General features: G+C 38.8%; 1 protein-coding gene across 5 annotated transcripts in view; it reads right to left on the reverse strand.

Moving 5' to 3' along the window:
• ADCY2 (adenylate cyclase 2) overlaps positions 1-27,773 on the reverse strand; it is a 156,383-nt gene that overhangs the window by 68,302 nt on the left and 60,308 nt on the right. For all 5 annotated transcript variants that reach the window (XM_034411782.3, XM_060691098.2, XM_034411783.3 and 2 more), the window contains one exon: positions 6,949-7,098. In XM_034411782.3, the coding sequence (XP_034267673.2) occupies positions 6,949-7,098 (150 nt within the window). The remainder of the gene's footprint in view (positions 1-6,948; positions 7,099-27,773) is intronic.

Here is a 27,773-nt window from a genome sequence, read left to right on the forward strand (position 1 = left end):
TTCTGTAAAATACAGAAATACAATCTGTAAAATACAAAGTTGCTCCTCCAATCAGTTTTCTACAGACTGATTGGAGGAGTAACTTTGCAAACCTTTCTACCCTAATAATTTGGAAGAAAAAAAGGGAAGAAAAGCAGTCATAGAAGGTAAAGGAAAAGGGTAAGTATTCAGACACACATGCACAATATTTCTAAACTAAGGTCTCTATATTATCAATCAGAACTTTTGCTTCCAAATAAATTTTCTCCAAAAAGCAAAACATAAGGCACTTGTCCTTTAGATGGTTACCAGAAATGAACATAATAATATTGTATTGCTGAATCAGGATAAGGCCCATCTTAACCCAGCATTTTATTTCTCACAGGGGTCAACCTGATGTCTTTGAGGGACTCACATCATATTCTACTCTCTATTGTTCCCCTGAACTGGCAGTGAGGCACACTGCTCCAAACTGCAGCTAAAATAGAGGCACTGATAGACCGTCCAGCATGAATGGATCTAATCTTCTTTTAAAGCCATTCAAATTATTGGCATTATCATGTTTTATGGCAACGGATCTCACATTTTAATTCTATATGTGAATTAAGCCATGAATGAAAGTGGTATATGCAAATGATGTGAATCTGTCAAAGACATCAGACTTTATAAATAATGGACCCCAGGCAACCATGTAATAGATATCTCACCTGGAGACATCACCATGCATAGTTAATAGCTCCCACTCTTTAAAAAAAAAAAAAACAGATTCAAGGGTCAATAATATGCCTTTACCCTATGGCCATAAATATCTTCGGTTCAGCCTACCTTGCCACTTATTGCATTGGGCTTATTTGAATATTATTTGTTTCTCTTATTCATAAGCAGAACACACATAGTTTTTGTCCAATAAAAGCAACACTTGAAAACCTTCCATTCAGGATCATGTAGTCACATTGCGAAAGCATTTGAGCAGATTTGAGCAGCACAGACAGCAATTGGTAAATGGATATGACTCTCAGCATAGTTCCTGGTCCCAGGGAATGACCCTATTGTAGGTTTAAAAGAGTGATTTTCCTTCTTTATTTTGTAGTTTTTCCACAGAAGTGAATTGCTGAAGGTACTGAAAACTGTTATGATCAGTGGTGGGTTTCAAAAAATTTTACTACCAGTTCTGTGGGCGTGGCTTGGTGGGCATGGCATGGCATGGCATGGCGTGGTGTGGCATGGCATGGCTTGGTGGGTTGGCAGGGGAAGGATACTGCAAAATCCCCATTTCCTCCTGATCAGCTGGGACTTGGGAGGCAGAGAATAGATGGAGGTGGGCCAGTCAGAATTTTTAGTACCAGTTCTCCAAACTACTCAAAATTTCTGCTAATAGTTCTCCAGAACTGGTCAGAACCCGCTGAAACCCACCTCTGGTTATGATCCACATGGAACGGGAGAGAGATTTCTCACTTGAGAAAGGGAAACCTCTGCCAAAGCTCTGGGAAAGAAACTGTTAAAATGTCTCCAATGGTCATGTGTGTACAGAAACAATAGCACTCATCATGTTCAATAAAACCATTGTAGACAATGTATTACACTAGATCTAGGAAGACACAATTCAAGTCCACCCAAAGCTACGGAAGGTCCCCTGGGTGACTTTGGACTAGACACTCACCTTGGTTTATCGTAGATTGTTTTAGGGAAAAAGGGAAAAGAGTGAGTGCCTTGAGTGTCTTAGTCCCTGGACAAAAGGTGAGATTTAAATTGAATCAGTGAATGACAATTCTCTTCAAAACATGCCCCTATTTATGTATTTGATAAAACATTAAGGGCACTTCGTTCCTCAGAAACCTGTTCCTTGCTTTCTGTCACATTATAAGCAGGTCAAAGAAGAGATGCTACAAAAAAAGGCAACATTTGTCAGAGATTAGACCTCAATTTTTGTTGTTCTGAGATTTTTTTTTCAATGAGAGAACATACAACAGGCTGCATTTACAAATAATACATGACAAAGCATTGATGCGTCTATTTATTCTGCAAACCGTATTAAGCAAAAGTACTTTGTCTCCCTCAGGCACATCATTTTCTTTAGAACCAAAGCACTACTCTGATACAAAGGCCAACAAATTTCCATATATTACTGCTAATTCATTTGTCATAATTGGATCAGTCATCACATTGGGAAAACTATTTAGTTGTGTGGGTAATGCAACTTTTAAGCTTTTACAATAGTCAAATCTGAAACATATTAATTAATTAATGTCATTTGTTCCCCTTTTACACTCTGCTGCCATATCATAGCACAGATCTTCCATCTGCCATGTCTCAGGCACACAAGCCTCCCCTTTCTTAAATAATTCTCTTCAGTCTGCCTTACTGTCATTAATGCTTACAATTCTCTTAGAGTTTAAACTCTCTCCCCCTCCCTCTTTATAATCAATGCTTTCCAATGATGCCCCTTTAGTTATCACTTTGTCCCTTATCAGCTCTGAAATTCACCCCAAGTACAAGGTGGTTTGCCTACTTCTACACCAATGTTCTCTTTTTTCCTATATTACCTTTCTCTTTTGCAGTTTAGACAGTAAGCCCCTAATTTTTTAAAAATTCTATTTCTCTGAATTTCTCATTATTAATAAAGTGAACAGATACATAATACAAAATAGATTTGGGCTTTTTAAAATAGCAGTTCTCCTCTCTTTTTCTTTTTTAAAAAAATGTACATATTCTAGTTTATTTAGAATAAAGTTCTTTCCTTCTGACATCATTTTTGTAGACAACAACACTTTTCATTTTTTAAGAAGGGCATTGATTCAGTTACACATGTAGAATCCCACTCCATTACCTTGTTCATTTAAACCTGTCACAGCTTTTGAGTCCTGCTTCTAAGCACATTATTATTATTATTATTAGGATCCTGCATCCTCCATGAAACTGACATTCAGTGAGCTATCTCAGATACCAACAACGCCTCCTGGAAGAATCTTTCAAAACATCTTATAAGTCACACAATGCAAAATACCTGAAATGAAGAAGGGTAATTATGCTAACTGCTTGTCAGTGTCAAAATGAGGCCTGAAGGCTTTGAAATTGCCTTGCCTTATTCTCTGAGAGAGTTTAAACAGTGGGGCAAACAATTTTATAGGGAGTGGGAATATATAAGCTAAAAAAGCTAAGTGTGCATATTTCTGTGTGCATACATATAAGACAGAGTCTTGAATTTAATAGATAGCTATTAAAGAAGTAATAAACAAAATAAGATGCACAAAACCAAACACATTTTACATTATAGCAATACATCAAAAGAAAGGAAGCATCTATGAAGATAAGGGAAACTAACAGTTTTCTTCTGAGCTCAGTTCTTATTTTGCTTTTATTTATAATACGAATTGGTAATCTTTGGATAATTGAGGTCCATACTTCACATTTTGTGGGCCAAATGAATGGATGATAGGTAGAATCAAGATTTCCTCCCCCCCCAATTTTCTAAAGGATGTTGTCTTTATTTTATAAATTATATTCAACCTCTTTTAGGGCATATGCTTTGTTTTCTGGTTGTTTCCCACTTAAAATAGTAAAAAAAAAACACTATTTTTGGTTACTGTAGTGTAGTCGGAGGTGATTCCAGAGAATTCCCAAGGAAAAAAAAGAATTGCGGCTACATCAGGCACTAGTATCTTAGGCTGCCTACATAGTTATCTAATTTACAACACAGAACTTGAATCTGTTCTATGCACCATGCAATTCTGCTCTACCTTTGGAACAGAAGATGGAAAAGTGATGGTTATAAAATGTGGTTGGCCATCAGGTTTCACCTACCCTGGCCTACATGCCAGCTTCATCAGGAACAGTACAAGGTGCAATCCAACAATATGTAGACAGCTACAGATACCCAATTTAAAGGAGACCACTGAGTGGGATATTGCTGGTGAATTCTAAAATATTGAGGAAGTCATGGATTCACTGAAGCATCTCTAAGGGATCGCTAAGGCAAGATTATTTGTAAATAAGGATCTGAAGTATAAAAAGATTGTAATGAATAATTAATTCATATTCCAGGCTTCTGCATTATCTAATTTATAGTTCATATTCATTCATTCATTCATTCATTCATTCATTCATTCATTCATTCATTCATTCTTGTTTACTGGTTAAAATGATGCCATGGAAATGCCCACAGTACAATATATATGGACATTCTCAGTCATCCAGTTCATGATTTATTTATTTATTGAATTTATATTGCCACCTATTCACCCTTGGCAACTCAAGGCGGCTTACAGAATATAAAACCACATTTAAAACAATAAAACTAATAAAAAGAATCAAATAAATTAATATAGTATAATATAATAAAATCATACACCCACACACCCCGCCCCAGCGACAGCAGATCACATGAGCCATTTAACAAGCTCCATCCAGCTCTGGGTTCCCCAGGCCCACTGGCAGAACCAGGTCTTCAGTGCCATTCTAATCTCTGGGGGAATGATGTTCCAGAGAGAGGAGCCACCACGGAGAAGGCTCTTCTTCTCGGTCCCACCAGGTGTATCTCCCTTGGAGATGGGACCCGCAGCATTCCCTGCTTCCCCACTCTAATGGGTCAGGTAGATGTGATTGGCAAGAGTCTCTCAGATAACCTGGTCCCAAGCCATGAAGGGCTTTAAAGGTGACAACCAGCATGTTGAATTGCACCCGGAAGCAAATCGGCAACCAATGCAACTCCCACAGGAGAGGTGGTACATGTGCACACTGGGGTCTGCACAAAACCATGTGGGCTACTGTATTTTGCACCAACTGGAGCTTCCAGATGCTCTTCAATGGCAGCCCCATGTAGAGCGTGTTGCAATAATCAAGATGGGAAGTGACTAGGGCATGAATGACTGTGACTGGCTCAAATGAGAAGCAAACTGTTTTTAAAGAAAAACCAGAAAGTCCTGTTACCTCTTGAAAAAAGCATCTTTGGAACCATAGTACAATAGATTAGATAAAGAACAATGATATACTGTAGGTACATGCTTATCAGGGGTGAAATCTAAAATTTGTTACTACCGGTTCTGTGGGCATGGCTTGGTGTGTGTGTGTGGGGGGGTAATGTGATTGGGTGGGCGTGGCCAATTTTTTTTTTTTTTACTTTTAAAACCATTTTTTACATGTAAAACCATGTAAAAAAATGCTTTCAAAAGGCTCTGACTATCCAAGCTGGAATTGTCAGAGCTTGGATCGTCAGAGCCATTTAAAAGAAAAAAAGTTTTTTTTCTTTTAAATGGCTCTGGCGATCCAAGCTGAGTTGCCTGATTAGCAGGCAACTCAGCTGGGATCGTCAGAGCTTGGATTGTCAGAGCTTGGATTGTCAGAGCTTGGCTCGTCAGAGCCATTTAAAAGAAAAAAAAGGCTCTGATGACCACGCGGCTCAGCTGGGCATGGGGGGCGGGGGCAGGGATTTTTGCTACCGGTTCTCCGAACTGCCCGCCACCAGCGCTACCTACTTGCCTGAGCCAGTCCGAACTGGGAGCATTTCACCCCTGATGCTTATCCATATATGTTTCACTATGTTTAATGTTTCTTCCAAATAAGCATGCCAGTATTCAGCAAACTTGTATCATATTCATGCACTCTTATAAATGTTATATCATCAGAACTGTGAATATGTTGCAGTTAAGAAATGCAGACAAAGAAAATAGTGTTATAGGATACAAAATTCAGAGTCCTATAAATCTCACCTTCCTATGTAAAAGAATACTGTGAAGTTTTGTGAAGCCCTCATGTTTGAAAAATGTATGGAGACAATGTTTGTCGAATCCCTGCAATTATGGGAATAAATGACTAAGGTATCTAGTGCAGTGGTGGGAGTCAGCCAGTAGTTGTGACCTGTTGGTGGGCTCCCTATGCTGTCCTATTTAGCTGCATTTATTAAAGCCGTGCGTATGCGTGCAAGTGCATGCGTGAACAAAGCACATGCGCAGAAGGCTGCACACATGCGCACACGCTCACATTTTCGATGCTGGGGTGAACCGATTGTTAATTCATGTGCCGCCCACCTCTGATCTAGTGGTTGCTTTTGGGTTTTATATCCCTCTATGGAAGTTGCAGAGTATTGCTTCACTTGTTTAATACAACTTCTTTTGACAAATTTTGTCCCTTTGATGGATAGGACACTTCTTTTTTCATGAGTAATGAACTGAGGAAAGAAGGAATTTGATATTTTCCTCGTTAGAAGCAAAACATAGGAAAAAGAACTTAATAAAATGATAACAAACACAGCAATGAGGCAAGGCAGAGTAAAGAAACCAACACAGACAGATTCAGGTATAGCCAAAAACTTCTACACAAAAGCTTTTGACAGGCTGCCAACAGACTCTTTCAGATTCCTTATAGAGAGCCTTAATTGGAGGAGAATTTAATTGCCTATAGACTGGTTATTATTAGGGTAATAATAATAGTAGAGGCAGTAGCAGCAGCAATGTTGCCTACATTGCCTTTGATTTATCCAAATAAAACCTTCCATTTTTTTGTAGAACAAAAAGTAGATAATCTTATTATATTCTCCCAGTATTTCTTTGTATCATAAGATTCTATTGTTGAAAGAGCTGGCTCATTTATTAAAAATATATACACATTAGTTTTGAAAATGCTTCACAAATCTCAACAGTATTTCTTTTCAGCATTAAGAATCAAGTTCCTTCAAGTTTCAAAGCTAGGGACCATACCAAAAGAAGAACTTTGATGCCAAGACTGTAATATACCTTTTATCTTCCATTTTCCTTCGTTATGAGCCAAACTAAAGGGAGAACAAAAGCTTAAAAGTAATAGAATTTCCATCTTTTCTATTCTTGGGTGAAAATTGGAACAAACAATTTCTGTTTGTTCTGATTTCTGAGGAGTTCTTCCTTCCCCTTGCCTGGTCAATAGCAATAGCAATTTTAATACATCTAACAAAACGATATAAATGATGGTAGGAAACAAGATAGTAAATAAAGCCTTTACCTGCTGCCGCTTCTCAAACTCCAGCTTGATGCGTGATTTGATGCAATTACAGGTATCCTGATATGTCTGCTGTAGAGCAAGTTCCATCAATTGCTTGTGATAGGCTCCGGCCAGATTCCCACAGATAAAAATGATGACGTTTGCCAGAATCTACCAGGACAATAAGACAGATCAAACTCTCACTTAGTTATCATTACCATAGTCTGTTTTACCCTTTAGGTTCTGTTTGAAATTCACTGTTATAGACTTTATTGGTCCCTACTTCATTTCCATTTGGTTTACAAAACTGTATTTTGCATTTTAAGTATGCATAGAAAGTATGAACATTAGGAATATATTTGTATCTGAGGAATAATTTACCTCACCCAAAAGTCAAAGCCTCCGTCTAACTCTGATGATTATTATTTGGACAGCAGTCTATACTTATTATAAAATTGTACCTCCAAGAATTATTGAGATATTTCTAGAAATTGTTTCCATTCTCTCCCATTAACAATACGAAAAGAACATTCCAGAAGATAATATCGAGGAATATCCAGGGATCCAGGAGAAGAGCCTTCTCTGCTGTAGCGCTGGCTCTTTGGAACCCCCTGCCCTACAGGGTGAGGCTTGCCCTCACCCTCCTATCCTTCTGCAAAGTCCTGAAGACCTGGTTCTACTGGGGGCCCCAACAGAGAGTACATCACTGGAAATGCCTGCTGGATTGACTAGCTGACCCCACCTTCCCCTTGTGCTTCCTGTTCCCCCTCCGCTCATATTTTTAATTTCATATTATTGTACTTCCATTAATTATATTTATTGTTTTATTCATTTACTATTTATTTTTATATTTTAACCTCTTTTTTCCATTTTATTGTTGTAAGTTGCCCAGAGTAACCCCATGGCGAGATAGGAGGCAAATCAATTTAACAAACAAATAAAGTCCTTCTTCCTAGGGCTAAGAAAAATTGACTAGCTCAAGACCATCCAGCTGGTTTTATGCCTAAAGTAAAACTAGAACTCAGGGTGTCCCATTTTCTAGGCTGATGCTGTAACCACTACACAAAAACATTTTTTTAAAATTAGGTCCATAGCATTCCCATAATCTATTAATGGTTAGGGTTAGGATTGACTGCCTTGAGAATAACTGACCTCCTTGATAATCTAGGAAATTTGCCACTGAATTTGATGTCCAAAATAAAAATTGGATTCATCTGTCTCACTTGCCCTGAATATGGCAAAGATGATTTTTCTACCTCACAGAATGCAGGCTTAGAAATCTCTTTCTTGTCTCATGACCTATATATCAGAGGTTTCTACTGTTTCTTCAGCATTAGATCAGCTCACAGGAATTCATAGCTTTTTTTCCTCCACTGATCTCCTAATGCTGATAGCATTTTTCAGCTTCTTTATTTCTCAAACTATATCTGCCTCACTATTTCTTCTTAGTTTAAATCTTCAAATGAGCTGTCTTGTGTAGTTCACTCCTGGTGGTTTTACAGCATATTCATTTGCTGTCTCTTTTTATTTAATTTCCCTTCAAAGCAGCTGTCAGCTGATTGATGACAGTTTTTTGGGATTTAGCTTTCAACTCTTTCTTAACCATTTAACTGGTCCTTAGGCCCACACAGTTTTATCTTTTCAGGACATCTTCTAACTAGCTGAAAATTTTCATAGCCTTTAGTTAAATCATTGTTTCCTCAATAGGTGTCACTCACTTGACTGATACTTGAACTAAATGCTACCTTCTTATTGCTTCAGAAAAATTTAAACCAACATTAACAGTAAAAATGCTAGACAGGGTGAAATAACTACAAAGATCGAACATTGAAAAATCACAATCAATATTCTAATGACTGTTGACAAATTAACAGTCTGGTTATTTAACAATATCAATTATAAATATTAAACCTATATCCCACTAACTCCCAGTGACACTATTTCTACATAGCTTGAAATAAAATTATCTAGTACCCCTGGATCTCCGAACTCATAGGGAGAACTGCTAGATGACAGCTAGATTGATTGAGGTGGTCTTTCAGATATAGCCTATATACCTTTTATTGTCCTGAGACACTGACATACAGAAACCTTCCATTTGCTTAGGTTTGTAACTGCTGGATCTTATATATTCCTACAAATGATTAGGACCCCCTTTTCATTAGGGTGAAGAGAGAAGATTGTTTCTTTAGGGAAAAAAACAGCAACAGAATTGAGTGAAATTATAATGAGCTATATCTACACAACCAATGCTAGGGATCTGTTGGAATTGCAATTCAAAGGTCCTCCCCCCTCCTCCCACTTAATCTGATAAATCACTTAGCTACTCATTCTGAAATTTAGCTTTGAAAACATTTCTGTGTGAGTCATCTGATAAGGCGCACGATACAAAGCAGCATGACATTTAATTGAAACTTTTAGGCTGGGAACCTATGTAAACTTATTTGGGAGTAGGATCCATTCGACATAACAGGAGCTATTTCTGGGCAAATGTTCTTAAGATTTCCTCTGCCTCTTTTGAGATTCTAAGTTTTAAATTCTGAAGCCAAAACAGACATCCTTGTACATCTAAGAATAAGAGGGATTTGTTAATCTGCCTCCTGCCAGTAATGAAATAGTACAATCTTAAAATGCTGTAGCAGATTTGAATATTTTAGCCTGGATGGGGGGGATCACATTTTAATGTTCCCCACCCAAATTCTTTATAAAATGTATGTGTATTATGTGTCTGTCCTTCCTTTCCTCTCACATGACAAATTCTAAATTTAGCATTTGGAATGCTACATTTCAATTAGGAGGAAAAAAGCAGTAAAACATGATAGCCAGCCAGCCAGCCACATGCACACACACGCACACACATACGCACCTTGTCATTTTATTCACTGGAGTCCATTCCATTGCCTTTAGGGAATCATATTAGTTTATTTTCACTACATTCTTCTGACACCCTGGATAAGGCAAAAGCCTGTTCAGGACATTTTCAATTCTGACCAGAATAACAACCAGAACTGATAATAAAAGGTAAAGGTTCCCCTCGCACATATGTGCTAGTCATTCCCGACTCTAGGGAGCGGTGCTCATCTCCATTTCAAAGCCGAAGAGCCAGCACTGTCTGAAGACATCTCCATGGTCATGTGGCCAGCATGACTAATCATGACAGGCACATGGAACGCTGTTACCTTCCCACCAAAGGTGGTCCCTATTTTTCTACTTGCATTTTTTTACGTGCTTTCGAACTGCTAGATTGGCAGAAGCTGGGACAAGTAACGGGAGCTCACCCTGTTATGCGGTACTAGGGATTCGAACCACTGAACTGCCAACCTTTCAGCATACTAAACATGGAGTTTTTTTTAAAAAAAGAGGAAACATGTGCCTGTACCCCCTGACTATATTTTAAAACTAGAGGAGAGATAGTAGACAAATACTTCAGATAAAATACTTTTCTACAAGACATTTATTGACTGATTGGTAGGATTTATATGGCTGTACAAGTCAAACATGATTCTGGGTGACATTTAAAAAAATAATGAATTACAAATGCAAAACATAAAGGAAAACAACACATGGTATTAAAAAAACCAACTAAAGCAATCAAATGGCAATCAGAACTAAAAATACTATTACTCAATCAATAGACACTTTTATTCATCCTGTCCCAAAAGCATAGAGAAAGAATTAGATTTTCTCTGGAGATGTGATTATTCTTCAATGCATGAGTATTCTCCTACAAATATGCATCTCTAATCAGATAATGAGAAATGGTTTTACTATGTGGTTCTCTGCCTATAATTTGCATGGGACAGAAGGTCCAGAGAAGATTTTGCTGCTGTGTTCGTAACAAAATTATACAGTCTCAAATTGTTATTCTTCCTTATTCTTTCACTACCCTGCATCATCCCCAACTCCAATTTGACAAAGCTTAAAAGATGCTTTCTAGTTTGTAGCACAAGGACAACTGCAGAAAAAACAATTGCTACCAACCTTCCTTCCATTGAGGACCTGTATACTGCACAAGTCAAAAAGAGGGCTGTGAAAATATTTACAGATCTCTCACATTCTGGACATAAACTTTAAGCTTAAATTCCTACCCTCAAAACGATGCTATGGAGCACTGCACACCAGAACAACTAGACACAAGAACAGTTTTTTCCCGAACGCCATCACTCTGCTAAACAAATAATTCCCTCAACACTGTCAAACTATTTACTAAGTCTGCACTACTATTAATCTTCTCATCGTTCCTATCACCCATCTCCTTCCACTAATGACTTTATGACTGTAACTTGGTTGCTTGTATCCTTACAATTTATACTGACTCTTTCCTAATACGATTTGATTGCTTATTTGTACCCTATGACTATCATTAAGTGTTGTACCTTATGATTCTTGATGAACGTATCTTTTCTTTTATGTACACTGAGAGCATATGCACCAAGACAAATTCCTTGTGTGTCCAATCCCACTTGGCCAATAAAATTCTATTCTATTCTATTCTATTCTATTCTATTCTATTCTATTCTATTCTATTCTATTCTATTCTATTCTATTCTATTCTATTCTATTCTATTCTGAAGCATCCCAAGCCTGAAGCTAATGAATGAGAAATCTGCACTCCAAAGTATGCTGCACTCTGAGAGTTTTGGGCCAATATAAACACTCCAGTTACAAGACAAGAGAGTGGCAGTGTTTTTCCCACCATCTCTTAACAGCTGCTTCCTCTGGTCTGGTTAATTTGGCACTCCTACAATTCTAGATTGAGGCAAGATAAACAATACATTTAGGCACATATCTACACACAGCATGAACTGAACTGCTGCTCATTTAACTCAACGTGCATGTTGATGTTTGCGCAAGAAAAAAAAAACAATTTTGCCAAACAAAACACTCAAACCACTCATATCCATTTTAAATTAGGATAATGAGAAGAGAATAAAAGGAACTCTTGTGGTACACAGGGAGGAATGAGAAGGAAGACTAAACAAGAAATTGATTTGGGAGATTTTTGCATTAAAAGCTAAGAAAAATTAGTTAATATTCTTGTTACAGATTACTTTTGAAAAAAATCATATCTCTCTCTCCCCTCCCCCTGTTAGTGTGTGTGTATGTGTGTGGCTGTGGCTGTGGCTGTGGATATATGAAAGAGAGATGGTCACACAAGATAATTTCTTCACAATGAACAGATGTGTGTATATTCATTGATTTCTTTTTTATATTAATGTGTAAAACTAGCCCTTGAGACTAAGTCTATGGACATAAAAGAAGCACTTCTGCATGTTAAATATACAGCACCTTAATATTCCATAATATGATATTAGTGAATAGCAATTATTTACTCTAATGAATGAATAGCAAGGAAAATGTGAAGTATATAATTGGGGACAATCCTCTAGTACTAAATTCAACTCATTTTTTGCTCTATTGATTTTAACTACCAACAATAAAGACAATGGTTGCCTTTGGAAATCATGTCCTCCTGGATAACTCCATCTTACTTTGTTTCAAGGCATAATGAAGCCAACATAATAGTGTGTCTTCAGATCACTGTGAGTTTAGATGGAAAATAGAAATTACCTCAAAGAGGACTGTACCTTTCTTCAGACCTGTTGAACAGCCACAGATCAGCACAGAATTAGTTTTGGGCCCTAGAATATTTTATGCATGATTCTGATATAAACATATTGGATTTAATGATGAAAGGAAAATGAACTTGAATTTAAGAAGATCTGCTCCCAACAATAAACTGTCTTCTATTATTAGGTTCTCAGCTAGTGACAGCCTCATAGATACACTAAAGCACAAAATCAACACAGGATGACTAAAGCTATACTTTATTGAGATTAGCTTTAGTACAATTTTTCAAGTCTGATTAAGTTATTCCTCCCCTTCTTCCTATACTTATATGAATCAAGGAGGTGTTTACGTGAGCTACTTCTAAATGTTATCATACTTCCCAAGACATAGACAATGTTTCAGGCCTCTTGCTTAGGTAACAGTTCTTGCATTTTTCTGCTAAGGTTACCGTATAAGAATATAAGACGCACCGGAGTATAAGACACAGCTTAGTTTTTGGGGAGGAAAATAGGGGGGGGAGAGAATCTGCCTACCAGGTATTCATCTGGCTAGTGTCCTTAGTCTGGTCAGCTTCAGCACATTAGTTTGCTGGTTTTTATCCCCTGCTTGGGATAAAAAACAGCTTCTAAAGCACAACTGATCTTTGGAGAGAGAAGCAATGAGAAAAGCAGGCAAACCACAGAGATTGCTTCACTTGCTAATGCCTCGTTAGGGCTGAAAAAAAGCTTCACAGCTGATAGTCTGAGGGAGCAGGCAAAGATCGCTTCACTGAAAAAAAGCTTCTAAAGAACATCTGAGAGTCTGAGGGAGCAGGCAAAGCACTCACTAGTGTCTCGTTAGGGCTGGAAAAATGCTTAGAAAAAGCTACATTCAGAGTATAAGACACACCCAAATTTTCAGCCTCTTAGGAAGAAAAAAAGTGTGTCTGATACTCTGAAAAATACGGTAGCTACCTTACTCTTTATACTAGCTAACATTACTCTGCCAATTTAGAGGAAAATTATTTTGGGGAAAAAAATCCATCACAAATGGTTCACATTTATGTGGGAGAAAGTATAAGTATGTCCCCTGTCATATATATTGAGTGAACATGATCTTATGCCCATACCAGTTGGTCCAGAAACATTTAAATTACTCAATCTAAAAAAATGAATGTTGTGAGTGAAGGATTCCTGAATATATTTTGCTTCACATGATATTGAATTAGATATTGATAGAAAAATGTTATGGGGACTTCCGGTTTGCTCTTCGTAGCCACCAGATGGTCTCTCGGGACCGCCAGCCCCTTCGCCTGTAAAGAGCCGCCTGTACAGCGCAAAGGCGGCTCGAAAAACCCCATTTCCAGGAGGAAATGTGGGATAGAGCAGGTGAGTGTAGGTAGAGCTCTCCGTAGCCCCCAGGGTTTTTTTTTTTACTCTTGGGGGCGGGCGGAGGAAGCTCCCTATAGCACTCACCGCCCGCTCCGGGCGTTGGGAGACTTCTGCCTTTTTGCAGAACAAGGCTACGAAGACAAGCTTTTTAAGATATTTAACAGATTAACTAAAGATGATGAGATTTGGATCTGGACCTGTGACCCTAAATTGCAAGTATTAATACTTATTTCGCAAAGGATATTCAACAAAGTAAAAAAGACCTTTTAAAATGGCGATTGCCGAAACTGGAGCAGGGAAGCTGAAAAGAGAAAGTCCTTCCGTTTTTTATTAAGTTACAAAGTAGCAGAATAAATGCTCCTGGCTACATTTGAAGGGATATGAGCTGGACCTGTGACCCTGAATTGCAAGTATCTCACTTATTTTATAACAATTATTGAAGAAGGAAAAGGAAAAAAAGAATCTTTAAAAAGGGCGATTGCCGAGGCTTGAGAAGGGGCTGAAAGGGAGAGTCCTTCCGTTTCCTATTGAGATACAAAGTAGCTGAATAAATATTTTTGGCTACACTTGAAAATAAAGCTCTACTATTGTGTTTTTTCTCTTCCTGGAGATCTGATATTGATCTTGGTTGGAAAGAAGTTTTTTTTTCTCTGCTGCCTCTCTTTTCTTTTTTTTTAAAAAAATAGTTTGTCTGTGTTGAAATATGGCATTAAAGCCGGACAAACAAGCAATGGGGGGGGGATTCCCCCATTAACAAATTACGTGACCAAGTTTTAAAGCTCCAGTCTCAGAAAACTGATTTTAATATAATTGAATTTCTTTTAGAGGAGATTGTAAGAAGGGATGAGATTGTGAATCAGAACTTTGAAAAATTTAAGCAGGAAATTAAAGAATTAGTGCAATTAAAGTTTGATATTCTGGATCGAAAGATTATAAAAATGGCTAATGGCTTTGCAGAATTTATGATTAAGTTGGATGAAAATACTAACTTATTAGAGTCTAAAGTGGAAGAAATTGAGGACAATTTGGATAATAAAATACAAAAAATTGAAAATGATTTGACAAACATTCAAGACAATAGCTCAGAAGAAAAACCTAAAATGGAGATTGAACAAAAGTCTTGTAATGCAGAAAATTTACAACAACGGATTGAAAGAGAGGTCCTAATGGTGCATTACAATTTTACAGAATATGCGATCAGACTCAGAGGTTTGCAGGAAAATAACAGAGATGATTTAAGGAAAATATCTTCTGAAATTCTGGCTGGGATTTTAAAGGTTCAACCTGAGGAAGTGTTTTGTAGGATTGACAGAGTTTACAGAATAAACTCCTGGATTGCAAAGCAAAGACAATTGCCTAGAGATGTGGTGATTTATTTTACAGATAAAGAAATTAGGAATAATATTGTGCAAAATTCCTTCAATTCTACTTTGCAATTGTATGGAAGAAAGATATGGATCTACAAAGAGCTCCCCCCCAAGATGTTAACGGAAAGGAAGAAATTTGGTTTTCTGGTGACTGAGCTAAAATACAGAAATATTTCATTTAGGTGGGATGCCCCAGTTGGCATAATATTGAGATATCAAGGAGAAAGATACCAATTAGATACTGTTGAAAAAGCGGAAGAATTTTATCAAAATTTTTTGAAAATGAACTTAACATCTATAGGCACAATACAGGATAAGCAGAAGGAGTTGGAAATAAAGGGAAAACATCGAATTACAGAGGTTGCGGTAGACAAATTGCCTTTGGATTCTCTCGATACCCCAGCTGGATTATCTACAAATATGAGAGAAGCGGCATCTGATTTCAACGTGATGATTCACCAAGTTAAAGACAAGTATGGAAATCAATTAGCTGATATACAATTGGCAAAAAAGAAATATGAGATACAAAAACAAAACCAACAAGATCAACTTATAAAGCAGAATGAAAACCGATCAGTTGATATACAACTTGTAGAAAGGAAAACAGGATGGAAATTAAACCCACAAAAAGAAAAGAAAAAAAGAAATAGGTCTCATAAAAACAGAAATTTCTAAATTAAGCAACGGTGAAGCCAGTGATTTTAAAAAAATGAATGAATATGTGAAAAGATAGTGGAGGCGAAGTATTGGTTAATATCATCCTGAGGACAGTGACAGACCTCTGCAATGCCGTAATTTTGGGATGTGAAAAGAGCCTTAAACTGTTGGATTTGAATTATCTATTTTGGATTTCTTTCTTGTATTGATAAATATATTATAACTATTCTGAGCTACAAGGCAAGAGAGCTACGTTGGGGCATGCAGAAGATCTGGTTGTTACCCATTAGGATGATGGGAATTAATAATCCTGATGAAAGCCACAATTACAACTATATGGAATATAATCATAATGTCACTCGGGTGGTTGTTTTTACTTTTATATATATATGAGTGTCACGAGTGTTTCCAGGATTGCTGTGGCTATCTGCCTACTCACAAACAGTATGGTTTTAATCAAGCCATCTGCTGTTGGCAATTACCTGCAAGCCTTCCCCGCCCTAGTTAATTGCAGGTTAACTCCCTATATAAGCAAGGACCTTTTGCTTGCTACCCGGGCCTAGTCTGACCTAGGCCTAAATGCACAGCTCCTGCAGGAAGCTTGTTGCAATGCCGCAGATGGGAGAAGAATGCAGATAAGGACTCCAGACGCCGCTACAGAGAGACTCCCACGGATGCTTGCCTTTTGCTGTTTTGTAGCACGCAAGCTATCATCGGGACTGCTGTTGCTGGACCTTCTTCCTCCCACAAGCTTCAAGCAATGTTTGCTTTTTGAACTGTTTTTACTTCAGGTGACTTTCAGCTGTGAAGCTCGTGCTGCTCCCACCATGATGGCCTTGATGATGTATCGACGCCGAAGCTGCTTACCTTCATGCTAGCTTTATTCTTTTGTGAACTGTTTTCGGTATTGTGGAGAGGGATCTAGGGAGATAGCCTTGTTTCACATACCCAGATAAGACTTTGTTTTTAATGTGTTTTCTTAAAGACATAGTGCTTTTTAAATGTTTTAAAGTAAATTATATTTTTACACAAGACGCCTCTGTCAGAATCATTTCAGTCTCAGTGTGTTTACTCATGAGCTGGTTCACGGTCCGGGGTACCCCTCAACCCCATTTCGTCACAGTTGGTAGCAGAGGATGGTTTAACGAACTTACGCTCATGTGGTAACGCGCTAGACTGGAATGTCTGCAGTTGAATAGATGTTGACTAGGGCAGCAGCAGCAGCACAAAGTATGAAGTCACAAACTGGACTGTCTGGGGCTCAGGCCAAAAATGTTTTGGCTGAAAAACCCCAAACTCTAATTGACTTAGAGAATAGTGGAGCTATAAGTTTTGGAGCAGAGGCCTCAACTCCTGAAGGGCCTAAGATAGTGAATAAACCATCATCACCAAAAGGAGTAGAGACTGGAAGAACGCCACTTCAGGTCTTGAAAACAAATACAGAGGTGGATGATGAGTTTAGGAAGGCAATCCTTCAGTTTTTAGGTTTGCCCACAGTAAGTCAGAACCCGACTGCTGATTCTAGTGAATTATTAAAGAATTCAGCCGTGAAAGGAAAGAAGATCGAAGTCCTACAAAACACCGGATCGGTAAGAGACTTTCAATCTTTTCCTAAAACCCCCACCTCAGACCATAAGTGGGTAATGGGGGATAACAGACTGCCTGATTCGAATGTTCCTGCTTCTTTGTTAAACCAGCATGGCCAAGTTGACATTGCGCCACCTGCTGTTGAAGCCATCATAGATCAGGCTATAAAGACTTTAGCTCCCTTGATGACATCAGTGACTTCTGCTAAAAATTTAAGAGACTCTCATGTTGAGCGTAAGGTTGCAAGTGTGATAGAGACTTTGGCAACCATTTTAGGCGATGGTTTGCAGGCACCATCGGCTCAACAAATAGGAGCTGCGCATCCCAAAGCCCCCCTGATGTCTGCGACTAATTCAGCGCACGCCACGAGCGGGATATATCCATCCGTGATGACATCGACATCCAGGACGGTTCCGGAGGCTACTTCAACTGAAGATAGGAATTTGGGAGCGCGTCCAAAAATTCCTAGAGATGTGCACCAGAGAGGACCCTCGAGTTTTTGTGATCAAGCCAGGATGAGTTTTGCATCCGCACAACGTGAAGTTTTAATCCCTCCCATTGGGGAGGAACGATCGTCAGAATGCCAGATGGAAGACACTGTGTTGTGTGCTTCCATTCCAATGCCTTATTGCCCGTTCCAGGACGGACCACATTTTGAACATCAATTAATGTCTATTTCCATGTTTAATAATGTACAGGTCCTTCCTCCTAATTTTAAAAGTTTAAGTGTGGGTGGAGGAAATTTTAAGGAATGGGTTAAAAGTATTCAAGTAATTTTAATGAAAGAAAATGTTTTATCGTTGCTGTTAAAACCCCCACCTAGACCATGGTCCTTAGAAGTTGATATTTTACACCATAAGGCCTTTTGTATTTTATTGATGTCCATTAACCCTGCACTATATCCCAGTATACCTAGTAACCTGACCATAACAGAAGTTTGGGTGAAACTACATAAGCTATTTTGTTCAAAAAGCTCCCATGTTACAAACAGAGTTTATAGGGAGTTCTATTCCGCAAAGTTGAAGGCGGGAGTAGATATTAATGAACACTTATGTGAGTTAAACAGATTAAGGCAGGAATTGATGTTGAGGGGGGAAACAGTGTCTGAACAAACCCTCATTACTGTTATACTCAATTCCCTTGACCCTAGCTGGGATAATTTTATATCGCAACTGGATAATGTTAGTTGTAATAACTTATCTTTAGAAGTGTTATCTGGCAGACTGATTGCTGAAGATAACTTGCGAAAATGCAGGGCGGCTTTTCACAAAAAGGAAAAACCTTTAAGAAGGCCCGATAGTTCAGATAGAGCATATACTATCGGAGAATGCTTCAATTGTGGTTCAAGAGAACATTATAGAAGGGATTGCCCACAAAATGTGAATGCTAGGGCATGTTCAAAGGCACCTTCTGATAATAAATGTAAAAGGAGGCCATTGCCTCCTGGTAGAAAGCCAAGTATAGATGTTCCTAACCACAGAAGGGGTAAAAAGCCAAATGGAGGCAACAAAGGGAACAATCCCAGGTTTAACGATAGCTCTGTAGGTATAGTGGAAACTACTGAGTCAGAGCTTACAAGGGAACAGCGAGAGCAACTATGGTTAATGGACAGTGGAGCCAGTAACCATGTTGTCAGTGACCGAAGGTTGTTTGCTAATATGAGAAGGCATCAATCCATGGTCAAAGTTGCAAACGGTAAAAAGGTGAATGTTGTTGGCATTGGAGATGTTTATATCCCTGGGATAGGGGAGATTCACGGAGCATTGTATGTACCAGAGATAGATCATAATCTGCTAAGCCTGATGAGGATATGTGAGGACCCTAGAGTGGAGATTCTGTTCTCAGGAGGAACAGCTGTGATCAAAAACAACAAATGTGTGATTGGGGAGGTTTTGAAGATAGGTGGCTTGCCTTATTATTCCCCCAATACGAATGCTGAGTCCTGCAGTGATAGCAATTATGCTATCTCATTTGGTAGTAACAATGAATCACAGTTAGAACTAGGTGATGAGGATCAAGACTTTCACCAGAGGAAGCCTTGTAAAGACAAATGTAAAGTTAATAAAAAGTTTTTAAATTTTAACTTAGAGTCAGATAGTAGGAAACCTGAAAATGCTAATGCAATTGCTACAGGTGAGCCGCTACATAATGAATGTGCTCACTTGATGCATCGTAGATTAGGTCATCTGAGTTTTCCTACAGTGAAGAAGGTAACCGAACACTCAAGGGGAACCAAGATCAATGACTGTAACACATTCCTAGACTGTTCAATTTGTAGGAGTGCAAAGTTGAAGGCGAAATCTGCGCCCGAGAAGTCTCAGAGGTACTCTGAACACCCGTTTCAGCTCGTCCACATGGATTTGGTGGGTCCATTCGCACCTTCCGTGGGTAAGAGACGGTACTTTCTTACCATAGTAGACGACCATAGCAGATTTGGATTCGTTTTTCCCCTAATGTCCAAGAGTGAAACGTTGACTAAGTTTAAGGAATTTTGTAACTTAGTCCAGAACCAGCACCAGGTCAGAGTTAAGAAGATCTTAACTGACAGAGGAACTGAATTTAATTCCAGGCAGTTCTCCAGCTGGTTGAGGAGTAAGGATATAGTCCACTTACGCACCGCGCCTTACTCTAAGTTTCAAAATGGCGTTGCAGAACAGCGCAGTGACGTATTACAAACTATGATGCGGTGCGCCCTAGAGGATTCCGGATTAAACTTCGCGTATTGGGTAGAAGCAGTTAGATACGCGAATTACACCCTGAACCGTGTGTGGTCTAGCGTGGTGCAGAAGACCCCATACGAGGTGCTATACGGCCATAAGCCTAGCTTGGCACACCTCCACGTTTTCGGGGTGATGGCCGATGTTCATGTCCCGAAGGAGCTCAGGAGAAAGGGAGACCCAATTTCTGTTAAACTGAGATTTGTTGGTTATGAGCAGGGCTCCAAGGCATTTAGGTTTGCCTACCCTAACGGGAAATTAATGATATCAAGGTCTGCCACTTTTCACGAAGGGGCCAACTGGAGTAAGATCCATGCCAATGAGATTCTTACTCGGAACCCTTCCCGTAGTCGTCATAGACAATCGGAGGATGTATCGGAAAACCTACCCGAGGATAGGGATACATCTGGTTCTGGGAAGCGTGCATCCCAGGCACCCTTGAAAGGGGTATTGAAGCGCAAGATGGGGGTAGCCAGGAAGGATAGGGGCCCAGCTTCTGAGACGCATAGTGATAGTCACGAGGTAGATGACTCATCGGACGACTCTGATGTAAGTGACTCCTCTAAAGGCAGACCAGTTAGGGTTACCAGGGGCAATAAGCCTAAGAGGTACGACGACTTTGTTACCTCAGTCGACCAGGTTTTGGCCACCCCTCAGAGATATGAGGATGTGTTGGCCTTACCTGACCATGAACGACAGAAGTGGCTGGCCGCCATGGATACAGAATTAGACAGCCTGAGAAGGCTCGATGTATTCATGCCAACAAGATTGCCCAAGGACAAGAGGGTGATCGGCACCAGGTGGCTTTTCAAGCAAAAGCCCATTGAAGGTGGGGGCTTTATCTATAAGGCGAGACTAGTGGCGCAGGGATTTTCGCAGAGATTCCCTGACGATTATGAGGACACCTTCTCGCCCACGGTGCGCCCTGAGAGCGTGAGAACAGCTCTCACCATCGCTACCATGCGAGGCGAACATGTATATCAGTTCGATATTCAGACCGCGTACCTGCACGCCCAGTTAGACAAAGAGCTGTACGTGAGGATTCCTCAGGGAGTAAGCCATCGGGAAGACGATGTGTGGTTGTTGAACAAGAGCCTATATGGCTTAAAACAATCTGGTAAGCAATGGTACGAGTGTCTCACAAAAAGCCTGAGAGAGATGGGCTTTTTACCATCATTGGCTGACGATTGTGTTTTTGTCAAGGAAGATCAGGGCATTAGGGAAACAGTACTGTTGTACGTCGATGACATACTATATATTTGTAGATCAGAGAACAGGCTTAAGAAGTTCTCTGAGGACCTAAGTAAGAGTTTCGCCCTAAAACCATTAGGTCACATTAGCAAATTTTTAGGGGTGCAATTCGTAAAAACCGAGAAGGGGTTTCGGCTCTCTCAGGAAGATAAGATTCAGGAATTGCTTAAAAAGTGTAGCATGGTAGAGGCGAAGCCATGCGATACCCCTATGGCAACAGACTTCCTTAAGAATATGTACACTGAGAGCACGGAGTTTGAGGATAAGACCCTTTACAAGTCCGTGATTGGGTCGTTGTTGTACATTGCAAATTGGACTAGACCGGACATCAGTCTAAGTGTAAATGTGTTATCTAGACATTCTGAACATCCTACACAGTACCATTGGAGCGGAATCAAACGACTCCTGAGATATTTAAAAGGTACTGTGAACTATTCATTGTTATTGGAACCAGAAGCAACTAGAGAATTAAGATTGAGTTGTTTTTCGGATGCCGACTGGGCAGGGGATGTTAGATCTAGAAAAAGTACCTCGGGGTACATTGTATACCTAAATAGTAGCCCCGTGTATTGGTACTCTGGGAAGCAGAAGCTAATTGCAACCTCCACAGCGGAAGCTGAGTATGTAAGTTTGTCCAAAGCTTCCAAAAACCTAGTTTGGTTTGACGATCTTCTGGTAAGCTTATGGAGGCAGCCCATGCAACCTATAAAAGTCTATGAGGATAACATGGCTGCCATTAACATATCGGAAGCCGATGCTGTAGGCCAGAGATCGCGCCATATTGATATACAAAACAAACATGTGAGGCAATTGGTGAAAACAGGTTTCATTAAGACTGTGTATTGTGAAACCAAGGAACAGGTAGCGGACGTGTTTACCAAACCGCTGCCCCGTGACCAACACCTCTATCTTCTGGGAAAAATGTCGATGGCTATGTGAATGTACTTACCATTGATGTATATATGTACCCAATGTAGAATGTATGTTTGTTAACCAGTCAAATAGCCGCAGAGAAGGGGATTGTCACGAGTGTTTCCAGGATTGCTGTGGCTATCTGCCTACTCACAAACAGTATGGTTTTAATCAAGCCATCTGCTGTTGGCAATTACCTGCAAGCCTTCCCCGCCCTAGTTAATTGCAGGTTAACTCCCTATATAAGCAAGGACCTTTTGCTTGCTACCCGGGCCTAGTCTGACCTAGGCCTAAATGCACAGCTCCTGCAGGAAGCTTGTTGCAACGCCGCAGATGGGAGAAGAATGCAGATAAGGACTCCAGACGCCGCTACAGAGAGACTCCCACGGATGCTTGCCTTTTGCTGTTTTGTAGCACGCAAGCTATCATCGGGACTGCTGTTGTTGGACCTTCTTCCTCCCACAAGCTTCAAGCAATGTTTGCTTTTTGAACTGTTTTTACTTCAGGTGACTTTCAGCTGTGAAGCTCGTGCTGCTCCCACCATGATGGCCTTGATGATGTATCGACGCCGAAGCTGCTTACCTTCATGCTAGCTTTATTCTTTTGTGAACTGTTTTCGGTATTGTGGAGAGGGATCTAGGGAGATAGCCTTGTTTCACATACCCAGATAAGACTTTGTTTTTAATGTGTTTTCTTAAAGACATAGTGCTTTTTAAATGTTTTAAAGTAAATTATATTTTTACACAAGACGCCTCTGTCAGAATCATTTCAGTCTCAGTGTGTTTACTCATGAGCTGGTTCACGGTCCGGGGTACCCCTCAACCCCATTTCGTCACAATGAGGATATTCATTACTGATGGGGGCAGATGATGACTGAAGACTTTGAACAAACTGTTGCACCAGGATGCTACGTTACCCAATTATGGATGAGGGACTCAACAATCCAGTGGAAAGACATCAAAGAAGATATTATATGGATTATAAATTTAAAGTTATTGTCTTTTTTTTTTTAAATAACGGAATATATACAAATATATATATATATATATATATATATATATATATATATATATATATATATATATATATATATATATATTAGCAGAGTGGGCAGTGGATTAAAGATATTAAGAATTGTTGTGCATGGTAATTTTGTAGGAAAGTGGGTGGAAATATGTTAGTCTACTGATTGATTAGTTTAAGAAAAGGGATGTTTAAGTGATATATTTAGGGCAGTGGAGGAAATGGATAGAGTTGAATAAATGTTAAATTAGGATTTATGGGGAAGGCTGCTTTGAAATGTTATATTAATATACACAAAGAATAAATGTTAAAGTAGGATTTATTATATAGTCTTAAAGTGGAAGGTTGCTTTGAATTGTTGTAATAATATATAGATATAAGTTTTGGGGAGGACAAAAAGGGCAGATTATTGCTAAATTGGGAGTTATAATAATATTATGCTAAACTAGAAGTTATCATACAATGTTATAGCAGACTGCTTTTTTTTTGAAATGTATGGTAAAAGGGGAAAGTAACAATATCAATAATATTTTTAGTAAGTAAGGGTCAGTATATAGAGGAGGGAGTAAGGCGATGGTAAAATATTATGTAATCTGTTATGAATTAGGTTTTTGGTGTGAAGAAGTCACGGGGGGGATGGGTGGTGAGAGGGGGTTAGGGAGGAGGGGGGAAGGAAAAAAGGGGGAAAAATTTGTATTTGAAAACTTTTTCAATAAAAAAAAAAAAGAAAAGAAAAATGTTATGGGATAAATTAGAGGCTATGGAAATAGAAAAGAAATTGTTATATTTAATTCGACTGTTATACACGGAAACCCAAGTAAAGTTCGAGTGAATAGATCAGGATCGGTAACAAATGCAATCCCATTAAAAAAGGGCGTCAAACAAGGTTGCACTTTAGCCCCAACACTTTTTAACTTATATTTAAATGACCTCCCAAAATGTCTGGAAGATACATCACTCCATGGGCCTAGTATAGGAACAAGACAGGTCAATTGCTTGTTATATGCCGATGATATAATTTTGTTGTCGGCCTCACAGGTGGGGCTACGAAGGTCACTTGGGAGGTTGGCAGCATATTGTATAAAAAATCGCCTGACAATTAATATAGAGAAATCAAAGGTAATGATATTTAGCAGGCAACAAAATATAAGGAGATGGATTCTAAATGACAGAAGAATAGAACAAGTTCAGTCATTTACCTATTTAGGGCTATTATTTCAGACAAATGGCAAATGGAATAAGCAGGTAAAAGCCGGAGCTCGGAAGGCCATGGCTCGGATGGCTCAATTAAACAAACTTATTTTAGAGAAAACTCCATCTTCATTAATCCCAGTGCTAAAGGTCTTCCAGGCGAAAATTGAACCAGTACTTACCTATGGGGCAGAAATATGGGGGTCAGTTAAGCTGCCTGGGCTGGAAACCCCTCAAAATAAGTTCCTGAGGAGAATTTTGGCAGTGTCCCCCGGAACCCCAGCATGTGTAGTAAGGGCAGAAACAGGAGTCCATGCGACTGGCACTAGGGCCTTGTTGAAGACTGTTTATTATTGGTTGAGAATAATCGAGATGGAGGAAGGGAGGTTACCAAAATTAGCACTAATGGAGCAGATTATCTCAAGTAATAAAAGTAACTGGTTATCAAGAGTTCTGAAGCAGGTATCTAGCTCTGGTATCCCTTTAAATTGGCAGCAGTACGACTATAAGCAGATCCGAAATTGGATTGCACAGAGATTTAAGGACATAAGTGCCCAATCGGATATTGCACAGGTGACAGCAGTAAAAGTTTGCCTGGTTATCAGCCAATAAACAAATTTTCAAAATAGAAAAATATTTAGCTGTGCCTTTGTTTCCCATCCTGAGAAGATTCTTTACAAAATTGAGGTTGGACCAACTTGGAACAAATATGCTCTGGGGTAGATATAAGGGTATTCCTGTAAGGGAAAGGGTCTGTCTATGTGGGACGGGGGAAGTCGAAACAACGTCCCACGTAATTTTTGATTGCCCCCTATATTCAGACCTGAGGGAACATCAACTGGGCAGGATCTTTTATACCAGCACCCCTAAATCTAAAGAGCACTTTTTGCGATATTGTTTGTTAGGTTCCAACTTGCAGTTGGTAAAATGGATTGCTAAATTTGTGGTAAAGTTGATGGGAAGGAGGACAAAGTTGGTGCAGCAAAATGTGGTAGATTGTAAGAATGATCACTTGATCTAACAATGTAATTTTAATAGCAGTTAACACTGATTGGGTCGACATTATAATATAATTTTAATTATATTTAAATGGTACTTTAAATTATTGTATTTTAGCCCGATTTTATTTTAGATCGTATTTTATTCTAATTGTATTTTAATTGCGAGTTATTCCAATCTTACTTAATTTGTTTTATCAAACCTTTGTAATGATTTGTCTTTGTAATTCTGCACTTGATATGGCCCAAAGGGCTAATCAATAAATAAAAATTGAATTGAATTGATATTGAATTACAGGTAGCAGATTTAGTGATGATTAAAACTAGGCCTTTTAAAAATGGAAGGATGACTATGAGTTTCCTTTTTTTAAAAAAAAACCACTCTAAATTAAAACATGAACATTTTGATACCTTTGTTTGCTCATTGACTTGAGCTTTCCATAGTCAGTGCAATGATAACAACATATGGAAAACTTCACGCAACCTACCAGCTTGCTGTGTCATTTTCATATTATGTTCACTGAAGAACAAGATTGTCTCAGAGATTGAGAACATAGCTGGTACACAGTTTCTCATTTAATAGAAAAATGAAGTTAAGCACACAATGTTTTCCCTTTATAAAGTTCTTAAATAAAAAAACATGGCCATTTAACAAAATTTATTGGTTTTGCTTTGGCAAATTGTCTTTTTTATCACTTTGTCTAGAAAGTGATAAATGCACAAAAAATTGAATAGTTTACTGGAGTGTTTAAGGGAAAACAGATTCTTGGTCTTTTAAAAAAAGTGAACTCATGCTAAATTAGATAAAAGAAAATTTAACTTCTTTGGAAAGTAGTGCTTTACTCTGTCTTGATTATATAGATGCCTCAATATCACACATCTTTGAAACACAGATATATTTCAGCACAAGCTAAAGTGCTCCAAGCTATAACTTTCTTCTATACATCTCTGAATTAATTGACTCTATGGTAGGACTGCACTTGGCATGAAACTGAACATTAATTTCCCTCCAAGCTTCAAAGCCCTTTCATTTGTTTGCTACCCAAACTGACTGTTGCCTTAATGCCATTTTGCTTTCATATTGACTTTACTATCAAGGGAAAGACAATGTGATTTGTTCTCATCCTCAACTAGATGTGTAGTAAGAAAGTCTAATTCCACAAGTCACAAATACCAAGGAACATGCTATTCAGACAAATGGAATAAGAATGTCTTCATCTCCTGCTCCAGAAACATTTTTATACACTTCCTATTTAATTCCAAAATTGCTTTTATGGATACTTTTTTCTAGGTTAGATTTTTTTGTTCATTAATTCTCTTTTAATGTTTTGTGGTTGTCAGAATCACAGAGAAACAGCTTGCCTTTAGAATGCTTATATGCATGCATGATACTGAGGGATCCTTTTAAGATGTCATGAAGCCAGATGTCTTAGACCTCTATGGCAGTGGTGAAATCTTCCCCGGTTTGCCACCGATTTGCTGCCTGCGCATGCGCAGTGCATGCCAAGCACATGAGCATGCGCAGTGCATGCCAAATGCACACTGCATGTGCATGCATGCACAGTATGTGCGAAACGTGCACTGCACGCAGAAAAAGAAGGCTTGGGAAGGTAAGTAGAACAGCAAGGGGTGGGGGAACAGCTGTGCCACGCGATTTAGATTCACTAGAAAGCAGGATTTCCTGTTTTCTAGGGATTTTAAATTGTGCAGCACAGCTGATCGTTGGAAATACCGGTTCGGACCACCCGGTAGCTTTTTTTTTACTACCAGTTCACTGAACTGGCAGCTTTTATCACTACGATTCGCCCGAACCGGTGCGAACCATTAGGATTTCACCACTGCTCTATGGGGAACCAATTCCTCTTCCTCCATGAAGGTAATCTCTGCCAGGAACGTAGACTGACAGAGTATATGTAAAAGAACCATATACTAGAGTATAACTCCTTTAAATTCCTTGAAATCTCACTGGTCTCCTTCCTATTTTATAGGAAAGAGAAGCTTAATCCAGTATAATATTATTGAAACAACTGATCAGTCAGAATTTTTAACTTATTATTTTATTTATTTATTGAAACAATTTATATAGTCACCTATCTCACCAAGGTGACTCTAGATAATATAGAGAAATTAAAGTTAAAAAAAACCAAAAAGCACAATCACAAAATCAATATTCAAAACCATGCAGTCATGAATGCTCAGAGA

Source organism: Pantherophis guttatus, chromosome 3 (assembly GCF_059756535.1).
Source record: "Pantherophis guttatus breed Tessera chromosome 3, ASM5975653v1, whole genome shotgun sequence".
Classification (NCBI taxonomy): Eukaryota; Metazoa; Chordata; class Lepidosauria; order Squamata; family Colubridae; genus Pantherophis; species Pantherophis guttatus.